The sequence below is a fragment of the Rhinoderma darwinii genome, chromosome 6, assembly GCF_050947455.1.
Source record: "Rhinoderma darwinii isolate aRhiDar2 chromosome 6, aRhiDar2.hap1, whole genome shotgun sequence".
Taxonomy (NCBI): Eukaryota; Metazoa; Chordata; class Amphibia; order Anura; family Rhinodermatidae; genus Rhinoderma; species Rhinoderma darwinii.
In genome coordinates, this window is record NC_134692.1 from 2241530 (window position 1) to 2258150 (window position 16621).

The window sequence follows — 16621 nt, forward strand, 5'->3', positions numbered from 1 at the left end:
TCTCATCTGACGCTGCATCGCATCATCCGCTGACGTTAACCCCGTAATGTCTGATCTGTGGGAACGTGTGATGATAACCATTATAGCGTAATCTACGCTGCACGCGGTCCTGTCCGGTTTCATTGTGAGTGCGGCGGCCAGGCGGTGACTGCGCAGAGTGCGACGGCCTGGCGGTGACTGCGCAGAGTGCGGCGGCCGGGCGGTGACTGCGCAGAGTGCGGGCGGTGACTGCGCAGAGTGCGACAGCCTGGCGGTGACTGCGCAGAGTGCGGCGGCCTGGCGGTGACTGCGCAGAGTGCGGCGGCCTGGCGGTGACTGCGCAGAGTGCGGCGGCCTGGCGGTGACTGCGCAGAGTGCGGCGGCCTGGCGGTGACTGCGCAGAGTGCGGCGGCCTGGCGGTGACTGCGCAGAGTGCGGCGGCCTGGCGGTGACTGCGCAGAGTGCGGCGGCCTGGCGGTGACTGCGCAGAGTGCGGCGGCCTGGCGGTGACTGCGCAGAGTGCGGCGGCCTGGCGGTGACTGCGCAGAGTGCGGCGGCCGGGCGGTGACTGCGCAGAGTGCGGCGGCCGGGCGGTGACTGCGCAGAGTGCGGCGGCCTGGCGGTGACTGCGCTGAGTGCGGCGGCCTGGCGGTGACTGCGCAGAGTGCGGCAGCCTGGCGGTGACTGCGCAGAGTGCGGGCGGTGACTGCGCAGAGTGCGACAGCCTGGCGGTGACTGCGCAGAGTGCGGGCGGTGACAGCGCAGAGTGCGGCGGCCGGGCGGTGACAGCGCAGAGTGCGGCGGCCGGGCGGTGACAGCGCAGAGTGCGGCGGCCGGGCGGTGACAGCGCAGAGTGCGGCGGCCGGGCGGTGACAGCGCAGAGTGCGGCGGCCGGGCGGTGACAGCGCAGAGTGCGGCGGCCGGGCGGTGACTGCGCTGAGTGCGGCGGCCTGGCGGTGACTGCGCAGAGTGCGGCGGCCTAGCGGTGACTGCGCAGAGTGCGGCGGCCTGGCGGTGACTGCGCAGAGTGCGGCGGCCTGGCGGTGACTGCGCAGAGTGCGGCGGCCTGGCGGTGACTGCGCAGAGTGCGGCGGCCTGGCGGTGACTGCGCAGAGTGCGGCGGCCGGGCGGTGACTGCGCAGAGTGCGGCGGCCGGGCGGTGACTGCGCAGAGTGCGGCGGCCTGGCGGTGACTGCGCTGAGTGCGGCGGCCTGGCGGTGACTGCGCAGAGTGCGGCAGCCTGGCGGTGACTGCGCAGAGTGCGGGCGGTGACTGCGCAGAGTGCGACAGCCTGGCGGTGACTGCGCAGAGTGCGGGCGGTGACAGCGCAGAGTGCGGCGGCCGGGCGGTGACAGCGCAGAGTGCGGCGGCCGGGCGGTGACAGCGCAGAGTGCGGCGGCCGGGCGGTGACAGCGCAGAGTGCGGCGGCCGGGCGGTGACAGCGCAGAGTGCGGCGGCCGGGCGGTGACTGCGCTGAGTGCGGCGGCCTGGCGGTGACTGCGCAGAGTGCGGCGGCCTGGCGGTGACTGCGCAGAGTGCGGCGGCCTAGCGGTGACTGCGCAGAGTGCGGCGGCCTGGCGGTGACTGCGCAGAGTGCGGCGGCCTGGCGGTGACTGCGCAGAGTGCGGCGGCCTGGCGGTGACTGCGCAGAGTGCGGCGGCCTGGCGGTGACTGCGCAGAGTGCGGCGGCCTGGCGGTTGGGCCTCGTCCACATCTGCGCTCAGTGTTTCTGTTGTTCTGCTCCATCGTAGGAAGCGCCGAATCTCTTGCATGATGGACACCAACGGCGCCCATGTAACCCATTGACTTTACCGGGTTTCGTTGGGTGTCCGTCATTTGTCCGGGATTTTGGACCGGATCGGAGACGCAGATGTGAACGCAGCTTTACGGTGTCACGTTTCTTGTGCTTGAGGTGTCCGTCCCACCATTAATAATCAACTGGAGGATAATTAGCGGCTGACGTCAGGAGTGACCTCTGGACCGGTATAGAAGCCTCGGCGCGGCCTCCGGGCACTCAGGACTCGGTGGCATCGCACGCAGGAGACATGAGGGGAGTTGTAGTCTTTTGTCTGATTTTTCTGATCCCAGGACAAGGAGGTAAGAGAAGTAGAGCCGAAATATTATGAGTGGTGTTACGGGCAGGGGTCACGAGGCAGCGGGGGGGGCACATACTATAGTAGCCCATGTAGCTGAGGGATAATGATGATCAGTCTCCTGTAACAGCAGTACTACCACTTCACTATTTCCTATACTCCACACACATCCAGAGCTGCATTCACAATGCTGCTTGCTGTCATCACCCCAGATCCTAGAATACCCTGCACTCTGCTGAGCTGTGTAGACCTTTATATACAGTGCTTGGTGTAAACACTACATCTCCCTCAATGCACCGCTGCAAAGCATGCGCTATACAGACACTCAACCAGCAGGGGGCAGCAAGGATATAGGAAACTACAACCGTAACTGCAGCTCTGGATGTGAACGAAGATTTAAAATTGTGACTGCAGCTCTGGATGGGAATGGAGTATTAGATCTGGGAATGCAGCACCTGATATAATTGGAGACTTCGGGCATGTGCACACAAAATTAAAAATGTCTGAAAATACGGAGCTTCAAGGGTAAACCGCTCCTGATTTTCAGACGTTTTTTGAGCAACTCACGTATTTCGCTGCGTTTTTTACGGCTGTTTTTGGAGCTGTTTTCGTTGGAGTCTATGAGAAAACGGCTCCAAAAACGTCACAAGAAATGTCCTGCACTACTTTGACGCGGGCGTAATTTTGCGCGCCGTCTTTTGACAGCGAAATGTAAAATGACAGCTCGTCGGCACAGAACATCGTAAGACCCATTGCAAGCAAAGGGCAGATGGAGCCGTCTTTTCAGGCGTAATTCCAGGCGTAAAACGCCTCCATTATGCTTGAAAATTGGTCGTGTGCACGCACCCTGAGAATTGTGAGCGCAGCTCCGGATGTGAATTGGTCAGGTATAATGAAGGATTTACCATCGCTGTACATTATATGTGAGGGGTTATTAGGTGCAGGAGCGTTTATGTCACTATTCGGGTATGTGCACGCGTAGTGTTTTCCAGGCCGTAAATGTCCCGAAAAACAGCTGAAAAATCGGAACCAGAACGCCTCCAAACATCTGCCCATTGATTTCAATGGGAAATACGGCGATCTGCTCCGATGGGGCGTTTTTTACGTGAAAAACGCTGCGAAATACACAGGTTGCTTTAAAAAAGTCTGAAAATCAGGAGCGGTTTTCCCTTGAAGATCCGTATTTTCAGACGTTTTTGCTCACTGCGTGTGAACAGAGCCTTACTCCGAGTAGTCGTGATAGGTCGTGTGCACACACAAAATAAAAAATGTCTGAAAATACGGAGTGGTATTCAAGGGAAAGCAGCTCCTGATTTTCAGAAGTTTTTTAATCAAACTCACGTTTTTCGCTGCGTTTTTTACGGCCGTTTTTGCCTGTCGGAACAGAACGCCGTCTTTCCCATTGAAATCAATGGGCAGATGTTTGTACGGTAGGCGTTCGGCTTCTGATTTCTGAGGCGTTTTTCGAAGTGTAAACGCCCCAAAATACGCCTGAAAACACTGTGTGCACACATCCTTATTATCACAACAAGATACATGGCGGCCGTCTCAGGGGTCAATGATCGCAAACCGTGACGTCAATTCATATCTTTATGGCGCCGCTGCACTCATGATGAACAGGATGAAGTCAACAAGAGGTCCGAGGTGAGAAGATCCGCCGCGTCACCAGCGATTGTGTCTGTAGTATAAAGTGTAATAAACCGACTACTGCCAAATACTCCGCACCTGACTCCCATCATCCTCCATATACTCAGCACCTGACTCCCATCATCCTCCGTATACTCAGCACCTGACTCCCATCATCCTCCGTATACTCAGCACCTGACTCCCATCATCCCCCGTATACTCAGCACCCGACTCCCATCATCCTCCGTATACTCAGCACCCGACTCCCATCATCCTCCGTATACTCAGCACCCGACTCCCATCATCCTCCGTATACTCAGCACCTGACTCCCATCATCCTCCGTATACTCAGCACCTGACTCCCATCATCCTCCATATACTCAGCACCTGACTCCCATCGTCCCCCGTATACTCAGCACCTGACTCGCATCGTCCTCCGTATACTCAGCACCCGACTCCCATCATCCTCCGTATACTCAGCACCCGACTCCCATCATCCTCCGTATACTCAGCACCTGACTCCCATCATCCTCCGTATACTCAGCACCTGACTCCCATCATCCTCCATATACTCAGCACCTGACTCCCATCATCCTCCATATACTCAGCACCTGACTCCCATCGTCCCCCGTATACTCAGCACCTGACTCGCATCGTCCTCCGTACCAGACTCCCATCATCCTCCATATACTAAGCACCTGACTCCCATCGTCCTCCGTACCTGACTCCCATCATCCTCCATATACTCAGCACCCGACTCCCATCGTCCTCCGTATACTCAGCACCTGACTCCCATCGTCCTCCGTATACTCAGCACCTGACTCCCATCGTCCTCCGTATACTCAGCACCTGACTCCCATCGTCCTCCGTATACTCAGCACCTGACTCCCATCGTCCTCCGTACCTGACTCCCATCATCCTCCGTATACTCCGTACCTGACTCCCATCATCCTCCGTATACTCAGCACCTGACTCCCATCATCCTCCATATACTCAGCACCTGACTCCCATCATCCTCCGTATACTCAGCACCTGACTCCCATCATCCCCCGTATACTCAGCACCCGACTCCCATCATCCTCCGTATACTCAGCACCCGACTCCCATCATCCTCCGTATACTCAGCACCCGACTCCCATCATCCTCCGTATACTCAGCACCCGACTCCCATCATCCTCCGTATACTCAGCACCCGACTCCCATCATCCTCCGTATACTCAGCACCCGACTCCCATCGTCCTCCGTATACTCAGCACCCGACTCCCATCGTCCTCCGTATACTCAGCACCCGACTCCCATCGTCCTCCGTACACTCAGCGCCTGACTCCCATCATCCTCCATATACTCAGCACCTGACTCCCATCGTCCTCCGTATACTCAGCACCTGACTCCCATCGTCCTCCGTATACTCAGCACCTGACTCCCATCATCCTCCGTATACTCAGCACCTGACTCCCATCATCCTCCGTATACTCAGCACCTGACTCCCATCATCCTCCATATACTCAGCACCTGACTCCCATCATCCTCCATATACTCAGCACCTGACTCCCATCGTCCCCCGTATACTCAGCACCTGACTCCCATCGTCCTCCGTACCAGACTCCCATCATCCTCCATATACTAAGCACCTGACTCCCATCGTCCTCCATATACTCAGCACCTGACTCCCATCGTCCCCCGTATACTCAGCACCTGACTCCCATCGTCCTCCGTACCAGACTCCCATCATCCTCCATATAATCAGCACCTGACTCCCATCGTCCTCCGTACCAGACTCCCATCATCCTCCATATACTAAGCACCTGACTCCCATCGTCCTCCGTACCTGACTCCCATCATCCTCCATATACTCAGCACCTGACTCCCATCGTCCCCCGTATACTCAGCACCTGACTCCCATCGTCCTCCGTACCAGACTCCCATCATCCTCCATATAATCAGCACCTGACTCCCATCGTCCTCCGTACCAGACTCCCATCATCCTCCATATACTCAGCACCTGACTCCCATCGTCCTCCGTACCAGACTCCCATCATCCTCCATATAATCAGCACCTGACTCCCATCGTCCTCCGTATACTCAGCACCTGACTCCCATCGTCCTCCGTATACTCAGCACCTGACTCCCATCGTCCTCCGTACCAGACTCCCATCATCCTCCATATAATCAGCACCTGACTCCCATCGTCCTCCGTATACTCAGCACCTGACTCCCATCGTCCTCCGTATACTCAGCACCTGACTCCCATCGTCCTCCGTATACTCAGCACCTGACTCCCATCGTCCTCCGTATACTCAGCACCTGACTCCCATCGTCCTCCGTACCTGACTCCCATCATCCTCCGTATACTCCGTACCTGACTCCCATCATCCTCCGTATACTCAGCACCTGACTCCCATCATCCTCCATATACTCAGCACCTGACTCCCATCATCCTCCGTATACTCAGCACCTGACTCCCATCATCCTCCGTATACTCAGCACCCGACTCCCATCATACTCCGTATACTCAGCACCCGACTCCCATCATCCTCCGTATACTCAGCACCCGACTCCCATCATCCTCCGTATACTCAGCACCCGACTCCCATCGTCCTCCGTATACTCAGCACCTGACTCCCATCGTCCCCCGTATACTCAGCACCTGACTCCCATCGTCCTCCGTACCAGACTCCCATCATCCTCCATATACTAAGCACCTGACTCCCATCGTCCTCCGTACCTGACTCCCATCATCCTCCGTATACTCAGCACCTGACTCCCATCGTCCCCCGTATACTCAGCACCTGACTCCCATCGTCCTCCGTACCAGACTCCCATCATCCTCCATATAATCAGCACCTGACTCCCATCGTCCTCCGTATACTCAGCACCTGACTCCCATCGTCCTCCGTATACTCAGCACCTGACTCCCATCGTCCTCCGTACCAGACTCCCATCATCCTCCATATAATCAGCACCTGACTCCCATCGTCCTCCGTATACTCAGCACCTGACTCCCATCGTCCTCCGTATACTCAGCACCTGACTCCCATCGTCCTCCGTATACTCAGCACCTGACTCCCATCGTCCTCCGTATACTCAGCACCTGACTCCCATCGTCCTCCGTATACTCAGCACCTGACTCCCATCGTCCTCCGTATACTCAGCACCTGACTCCCATCGTCCTCCGTATACTCAGCACCTGACTCCCATCGTCCTCCGTATACTCAGCACCTGACTCCCATCATCCTCCGTATACTCAGCACCTGACTCCCATCATCCTCCATATACTCAGCACCTGACTCCCATCGTCCTCCGTACCTGACTCCCATCATCCTCCATATACTCAGCACCTGACTCCCATCGTCCCCCGTATACTCAGCACCTGACTCCCATCATCCTCCGTATACTCAGCACCTGACTCCCATCATCCTCCATATACTCAGCACCTGACTCCCATCATCCTCCATATACTCAGCACCTGACTCCCATCATCCTCCATATACTCAGCACCTGACTCCCATCATCCTCCATATACTCAGCACCTGACTCCCATCGTCCTCCGTACCTGACTCCCATCATCCTCCGTATACTCCGTACCTGACTCCCATCATCCTCCGTATACTCAGCACCTGACTCCCATCATCCTCCATATACTCAGCACCTGACTCCCATCATCCTCCATATACTCAGCACCTGACTCCCATCATCCTCCATATACTCAGCACCTTACTCCCATCATCCTCCGTATACTCAGCACCTGACTCCCATCATCCTCCATATACTCAGCACCTGACTCCCATCATCCTCTGTATACTCAGCACCTGACTCCCATCATCCTCCATATACTCAGCACCTGATTCCCATCGTATCAAATATTCTGGATTACTGAATCGTCACTCAGTCTGAAGCGTCTCGTGATTGGTTCTCAGTCTTCAGATCTGGGAGATTATTTTGCAGTTCTGAGTGGGATCCATGTGCCAGATTATCAGATCTTCTGAACTATTAAACGCCAGATTAAAGGAAGTCTAGTGTTTATTAAAATCTACATCTGTACGGCTGGGACAATCCCCATCATCCTCCCCATCCCCATCCTCCTCACCATCCCCATCCTCCTCACCATCCCCATCCCCCTGACCATCATCCTCACCATCCCCATCCTCCTCACCATCCCCATCCTCCTCACCATCCCCATCCTCCTCACCATCCCCATCCTCCTCACCATCCCCATCCTCCTCACCATCCCCACCCTCCTCACCATCCCCATCCTCCTCACCATCCCCATCCTCCTCACCATCCCCATCCTCCTCACCATCCCCATCCTCCTCACCATCCCCACCATCCCCATCCTCCTCACCATCCCCACCATCCTCACCATCCCCACCCTCCTCACCATCCCCACCCTCCTCACCATCCCCACCCTCCTCACCATCCCCATCCTCCTCACCATCCCCATCCTCCTCACCATCCCCACCCTCCTCACCATCCCCACCCTCCTCACCATCCCCATCCTCCTCACCATCCCCATCCTCCTCACCATCCCCACCCTCCTCACCATCCCCACCATCCCCACCCTCCTCACCATCCCCATCCTCCTCACCATCCCCATCCTCCTCACCATCCCCACCCTCCTCACCCTCCCCACCCTCCTCACCGTCCTCATCCTCCTCACCGTCCCCATCCTCCTCACCGTCCCCACCCTCCTCACCGTCCCCACCCTCCTCACCGTCCTCATCCTCCTCACCGTCCCCATCCTCCTCACCGTCCTCATCCTCCTCACCGTCCCCATCCTCCTCACCGTCCCCATCCTCCTCACCGTCCCCATCCTCCTCACCATCCCCACCCTCCTCACCATCCTCATCATCCTCACCATCCCCATCCTCCTCACCATCCTCACCGTCCCCATCCTCCTCACCGTCCCCATCCTCCTCACCGTCCCCATCCTCCTCACCGTCCCCATCCTCCTCACCGTCCCCATCCTCCTCACCGTCCCCACCGTCCCCATCCTCCTCACCGTCCCCATCCTCCTCACCGTCCCCATCCTCCTCACCGTCCCCATCCTCCTCACCGTCCCCATCCTCCTCACCGTCCCCACCGTCCCCATCCTCCTCACCGTCCCCATCCTCCTCACCGTCCCCACCGTCCCCATCCTCCTCACCGTCCCCATCCTCCTCACCGTCCCCATCCTCCTCACCGTCCCCATCCTCCTCACCGTCCCCATCCTCCTCACCGTCCCCATCCTCCTCACCATCATCCTCACATCCCCATCCTCCTCACATCCCCATCCTCCTCACCATCCCCATCCTCCTCACTATCCCCATCCTCCTCACCATCCCCATCCTCCTCACCATCCCCACCCTCCTCACCATCCCCATCCTCCTCACCCTTAGTCTTAATGTTATTAATAATCGGATCTTTTTTTCCATATGGGCAGCGGCGCAGACCACGACGATTAATGTGACAGAGGCTACTAAGGAAACCACGATCAAACCGGGCGTGGCGACTTCTGCGGCTGTGACGCTGCTCACAAACCATACAAATGCAGCGAGTGCAAATATTACAGTCACGCCAAAGACGGAAACGTTAATAACGGCAACAGCGAAGACAGAAACGACAGAAGCAGGAACACCAAACACGGAAACAACCGGTGACACCACCCCAGAGACGAGCGCGGTGACCGCAGACCCCCCCACTACAGCCGGTAAGTGGCAGGAGCCGGAGGTGTTTCGTGTGTCCCCCTCTTATATCCTCAGCACTGGCCGCCATTTTTCTATCCCCCCCTGTGCCTGGTCAGGAAAGCTTCACCCTGGAGGAGTGAAAGGTTCGTCAGAAGATTCCGCCATATTTGATGGGAAGAATAGCGCAGCACGCAGCACGCAGCTCTGTTCTTCCGGTCAATACAACAAATCACGACGGAATCCAACAGACCCCATTATAAGTCATTGGGGTCCGCCGCGCACCATCGGGGTCTGTCGTGCTGCAGATCCAACACTGCATCGTGGTTTCCGCTTAGAACGCAGATGTGAACAGAGCCTTATAGGGACTCGTTCCTTCCAGCTTACAAGACCTCTGATTTCTGTCTGTGAAAAGAAATATTCTTAGTTACAGTTCTCTGTGAGATAAACATTAGTCAAGTATTCGTTTTGGTTTGTAGAGCAGCGGCAGATAAGAGAATTCCACTACGGAGGCGGAACGCGTGTTTAGGGGGTATTACCATCCACAGGACGTGCCATAAATGTCAGATAGATGCGGACCCCACCTCTGGGACCGACACAGTTTTCTAGGACGAAGACCCATGACTCCCCGTTTCATGTATACAGGACCTTTATAAAACACTGATCGCCGGGTAGAGGGGAGCGGAGTGGTTGTCCAAATGAAGCGGCGCTATTGTTTGCGCCTCACCGATGCCGCTCCTTTCTACCCGGCGATCAGTGATTTATAAAGGTCCTGTATACATGAACCGTCACACAGGTGAGGACCGCCTATACACAGCACATCTCATTATACTTCATATACTGCTGCTGCGCACTGACCTCCCGGCTTCTCATTATCTCCGGCCACCGCTGTTCTGTTGTGTCGCCAATGTACACCGGACAGCGTCAGGACACAGAGCAGCGGCGCCCGAGCCGAAACAGCAGAGGAGCCAGGAGGGTAACTATACGGCCCGGCGATCCTGGAGTCCAGAGTCAGACCGGGAACTACCAGGATCGTGCGTGTTAGTTATATACAGTAACTTTACACATATATAGTATATAGACATTACATATTCACAACTACATTACATACATCATACACACATTTGTACAAACACTACACATATACACACACACTACATATACAGTACACACACATATTACATACATTATACACACATTTGTACAAACACTACATATATACACACACTACATATATACACACACTACATATACAGTACACACACATGTATATACATCATACACATATACAGTACACACACATATATATATACATCATACACACACCCATTACATCATACATAGACTCACCTCCTCTACAGCTGTAGTTTGGTCGTTGAGTTATCACAGGACAGGAAGCTTCTTGTGTTCGATCCTCTGCAGTCTCCCTCCCCCTCTTGTCCGGTCCGACTACTCGCAGGGCAGGAAAAGAAGGTGATGCCACTAGCCAGGTCTGCAGGGGGCGGGGCCTCGACTCCTCTGATAGGCCAGTCATGTCAGCGCGAAGAGAGGCCCAAGCGGAGGTCATTATGTCCTGGTCACCCCCGAGTCCTGGGCTGACTGTCTACTGCACTTCCCGAGATCTGTAGCGGGGGAGGGAGGGGGACCCTTTGCATTAGCCTAGTCCCCCCCATCTAATGTCAGCCTTGATCTGTCCCCTGTACTGATAGTTTGTTGCAATGTATCAGTGCAGGTAAGATGTATCAGCCTGGAGTCCAGGGTGTTCACCTCATAGAGGATTGTCTGTCCTTATACATTGTAACAAACCCTCACCTGTGATTAGTATTAGACCAGGATTAGGGTTTCAGCCTTTGGATATAAACAAGAATGTTCCCAATCACTGACAGAAAGCAGAGATCTGGAAAATGGTGAGCAGAAAGTCTATTAAGTAGATGAGTTTTTTATTTTGCAGTGATGGAGCGTTATTTACATAGGACTGCACCGTTCCTTTAATATAAAGAAAGCAAAATCATACAAGTTGTTCCATTTTCTCTTTATCGGAAATAGTCTGTGAGCCCGGGATCTCTGCCGCGTAACCGTAAGCCTGTAATATCCATATAATCTCCGGCTGTGACATCACTGTTATGTATATTCATCTCTCCACAGAACCGGTATCCTGCTCCCCTGGCGTCTGTGGGAACGGCACCCGCTGCTTCCAGCTCTACCAGACCTACGTGTGTCAGTGCCCCCTCAACTATCACTACAACACAACCAGCAGGGGGTGCCGAGGAGGTGAGACAGGACAATGGGGGCACCTGCGGCTCGCCACCTCCCAGCATGCCCTCATAAACTGACAGCAGCTAAAAGAGCATGCTGGGAGTTGTAGTTCCACACCAGCTGGAGAGCCACAGGCTGCAGATTTCAGGATCTATTTGTAATAATCTATACGTGATCTATATGTAATAATATATACGTAATTGTAATTGATGTTCTTCTCATTTAGGTCAAAGCTTCTTTGGTGAATTCACAATAAATGTAGAAAATTTTGATTCTGCACCAGGATCACAAGTTTACACAACACTATATAAAGAATTAATGAATCAGGTGAGAACGCCACAGATAAAGTGCAACTCCACCCAAAACCTCCTGATAGTGATGTCAGTAACAGGGGGCGGGGCTGTGACAACCTCTCACACATGATATGCAGGCTGGTTGTCAGTAGTAATAGATGAATAGCTGTGACTGTATATAAGATGTGTGGATCTCATGTCTGATCACAATGTAATTATATTATATATCAGTGATGTCAGTAACAGGGGGCGGGGCTGTGACAACCTCTCACACATAATATACAGGCTGGTTGTCAGTAGTAATAGATGAATAGCTGTTACTGTATATAAGATGTGTGGATCTCATGTCTGATCACAATGTAATTATATTATATATCAGTGATGTCAGTAACAGGGGGCGGGGCTGTGACAACCTCTCACACATGATATACAGGCTGGTTGTCAGTAGTAATAGATGAATAGCTGTTACTGTATATAAGATGTGTGGATCTCATGTCTGATCACAGTGTAATTATATTATATATCAGTGATGTCAGTAACAGGGGGCGGAGCTGTGACAACCTCTCACACATGATATACAGGCTGGTTGTCAGTAGTAATAGATGAATAGCTGTTACTGTATATAAGATGTGTGGATCTCATGTCTGATCACATGTAATTATATTATATATCAGTGATGTCAGTAACAGGGGGCGGGGCTGTGACAACCTCTCACACATGATATACAGGCTGGTTGTCAGTAGTAATAGATGAATAGCTGTTACTGTATATAAGATGTGTGGATCTCATGTCTGATCACATGTAATTATATTATATATCAGTGATGTCAGTAACGGGGCGGAGCTGTGACAACCTCTCACACATGATATATGGGCTGGTTGTCAGTAGTAATAGATGAATAGCTGTGACTGTATATAAGATGTGTGGATCTCATGTCTGATCACATGTAATTATATTATATATCAGTGATGTCAGTAACAGGGGGCGGGGCTGTGACAACCTCTCACACATGATATACAGGCTGGTTGTCAGTAGTAATAGATGAATAGCTGTTACTGTATATAAGATGTGTGGATCTCATGTCTGATCACAGTGTAATTATATTATATATCAGTGATGTCAGTAACAGGAGGCGGGGCTGTGACAATCTCTCACACATGATATACAGGCTGGTTGTCAGTAGTAATAGATGAATAGCTGTGACTGTATATAAGATGTGTGGATCTCATGTCTGATCACAGTGTAATTATATTATATATCAGTGATGTCAGTAACAGGGGGCGGAGCTGTGACAACCTCTCACACATGATATACAGGCTGGTGTCAGTAGTAATAGATGAATAGCTGTCACTGTATATAAGATGTGTGGATCTCATGTCTGATTACAGTGTAATTATATTATATATCAGTGATGTCAGTACAGGGGGCGGAGCTGTGACAACCTCTCACACATGGTATACAGGCTGGTTGTCAGTAGTAATAGATGAATAGCTGTTACTGTATATAAGATGTGTGGATCTCATGTCTGATCACAGTGTAATTATATTATATATCAGTGATGTCAGTAACAGGGGGCGGAGCTGTGACAACCTCTCACACATGATATACAGGCTGGTTGTCAGTAGTAATAGATGAATAGCTGTTACTGTATATAAGATGTGTGGATCTCATGTCTGATCACATGTAATTATATTATATATCAGTGATGTCAGTAACAGGGGGCGGGGCTGTGACAACCTCTCACACATGATATACGGGCTGGTTGTCAGTAGTAATAGATGTTACTGTATATAAGATGTGTGGATCTCATGTCTGATCATACCTCCATACTGTACTGAATAATACCCCCGTACTGTTACTGAATAATACCTCCATACTGTTACTGAATAATACCTCCATACTATAACCACATAGTGACTGTATAATACCTCCATACTGTTACTGAATAATACCCCCATACAGTTACTGAATAATACCCCATACTGTTACTGAATAATACCTCCATACTGTTACTGAATAATGCCCCCATACTGTTACTGAATAATACCCCCATACTGTTACTGAATAATACCCCCATACTGTTACTGAATAATACCCCCTACTGTTACTGAATAATACCCCATACTGTTACTGAATAATACCCCCATACTGTTACTGAATAATGCCCCCATACTGTTACTGAATAATACCCCCATACTGTTACTGAATAATGCCCCCATACTGTCACTGAATAATACCCCCATACAGTTACTGAATAATACCCCCATACAGTTACTGAATAATACCCCCATACTGTTACTGAATAATACCCCCATACTGTTACTGAATAATACCCCCATACTGTCACTGAATAATACCCCCATACAGTTACTGAATAATACCTCCATACTGTTACTGAATAATACCTCCATACTGTCACTGAATAATACCCCCATACAGTTACTGAATAATACCCCCATACTGTTACTGAATAATACCCCCATACTGTCACTGAATAATACCCCCATACAGTTACTGAATAATACCCCCATACAGTTACTGAATAATACCCCATACTGTTACTGAATAATACCTCCATACTGTCACTGAATAATACCCCCATACAGTTACTGAATAATACCCCCATACAGTTACTGAATAATACCCCCATACTGTCACTGAATAATACCCCCATACTGTTACTGAATAATACCCCCATACAGTTACTGAATAATACCCCATACTGTTACTGAATAATACCTCCATACTGTCACTGAATAATACCCCCATACAGTTACTGAATAATACCCCCATACTGTTACTGAATAATACCCCCATACTGTTACTGAATAATACCCCCATACTGTTACTGAATAATACCCCCATACTGTTACTGAATAATACCCCCACACCATAACCACATAGTGACTGAATAATACCGCCATACTGTTACTGAATAATACCGCCACACCATAACCACATAGTGACTGAATAATACCCCCATACTGTTACTGAATAATACCCCCATACTGTTACTGAATAATACCCCATACTGTTACTGAATAATACCCCCATACTGTTACTGAATAATACCTCCATACTGTTACTGAATAATACCCCATACTGTTACTGAATAATACCTCCATACTGTTACTGAATACCTCCATACTGTCACTGAATAATGCCCCCATACTGTCACTGAATAATACCCCCATACTGTCACTGAATAATACCCCCATAATGTTACTGAATAATACCCCCATAATGTTACTGAATAATACCCCCATAATGTTACTGAATAATACCCCATACTGTTACTGAATAATACCCCCATACTGTTATTGAATAATACCCCCATAGTGTTACTGAATAATACCCCCATACTGTACTGAATAATACCTCCATACTGTTACTGAATAATACCCCCATAGTGTTACTGAATAATACCCCCATAGTGTTACTGAATAATACCCCCATACTGTTACTGAATAATACCTCCATACTGTTACTGAATAATACCCCCATACTGTTACTGAATAATACCCCCATACTGTTACTGAATAATACCTCCACACCATAACCACATAGTGACTGAATAATACCCCCATACTGTTACTGAATTATACCACCACACCATAACCACATAGTGACTGACTAATACCACCATACTGTTACTGAATAATACCTCCATACTGTCACTGAATAATGCACCCATACTGTCACTGAATAATGCCCCCATACTGTTACTGAATAATACCCCCATACTGTTACTGAATAATACCCCCATACTGTTACTGAATAATACCCCCATACTGTTACTGAATAATGCCCCCATACTGTTACTGAATAATGCCCCCATACTGTTACTGAATAATACCCCCATACTGTTACTGAATAATACCCCATACTGTTACTGAATAATACCCCCATACTGTTACTGAATAATACCCCCATACTGTTACTGAATAATACCCCCATACTGTTACTGAATAATACCCCCATACTGTTACTGAATAATACCCCCATACTGTTACTGAATAATGCCCCCATACTGTTACTGAATAATACCCCCATACTGTTACTGAATAATACCCCATACTGTTACTGAATAATACCCCATACTGTTACTGAATAATACCCCCATACTGTTACTGAATAATACCACCATACTGTTACTGAATAATGCCCCCATACTGTTACTGAATAATGCCCCCATACTGTTACTGAATAATACCCCATACTGTTACTGAATAATACCCCCATACTGTTATTGAATAATACCCCCATACTGTTACTGAATAATACCCCATACTGTTACTGAATAATACCCCCATACTGTTACTGAATAATGCCCCCATACTGTTACTGAATAATGCCCCCATACTGTTACTGAATAATACCCCATACTGTTACTGAATAATACCCCCATACTGTTATTGAATAATACCCCCATAGTGTTACTGAATAATACCCCCATACTGTTACTGAATAATACCTCCATACTGTTACTGAATAATACCTCCATACTGTTATTGAATAATACCTCCATACTGTTACTGAATAATACCCCCATACTGTTACTGAATAATACCCCATACTGTTACTGAATAATACCCCCATACTGTTACTGAATAATACCCCCATACTGTTATTGAATAATACCCCCATACTGTTATTGAATAATACCCCTATACTGTTACTGAATAATACCCCCATACTGTTACTGAATAATACC

General features: G+C 50.5%; 1 protein-coding gene across 1 annotated transcript in view; it reads left to right on the top strand.

Annotated features, from left to right (window-relative positions):
* The first annotated feature begins 1992 nt into the window (after window positions 1-1992).
* The window catches only part of MUC13 (mucin 13, cell surface associated), a 28941-nt gene continuing 14312 nt past the window's right edge, over window positions 1993-16621 (top strand). The window contains exons 1-4 of the mRNA XM_075831039.1: window positions 1993-2076; window positions 9118-9384; window positions 11504-11629; window positions 11841-11941. Of these exons, the coding sequence (XP_075687154.1) occupies window positions 2025-2076; window positions 9118-9384; window positions 11504-11629; window positions 11841-11941 (546 nt within the window). The 5' untranslated portion in view covers window positions 1993-2024. The remainder of the gene's footprint in view (window positions 2077-9117; window positions 9385-11503; window positions 11630-11840; window positions 11942-16621) is intronic.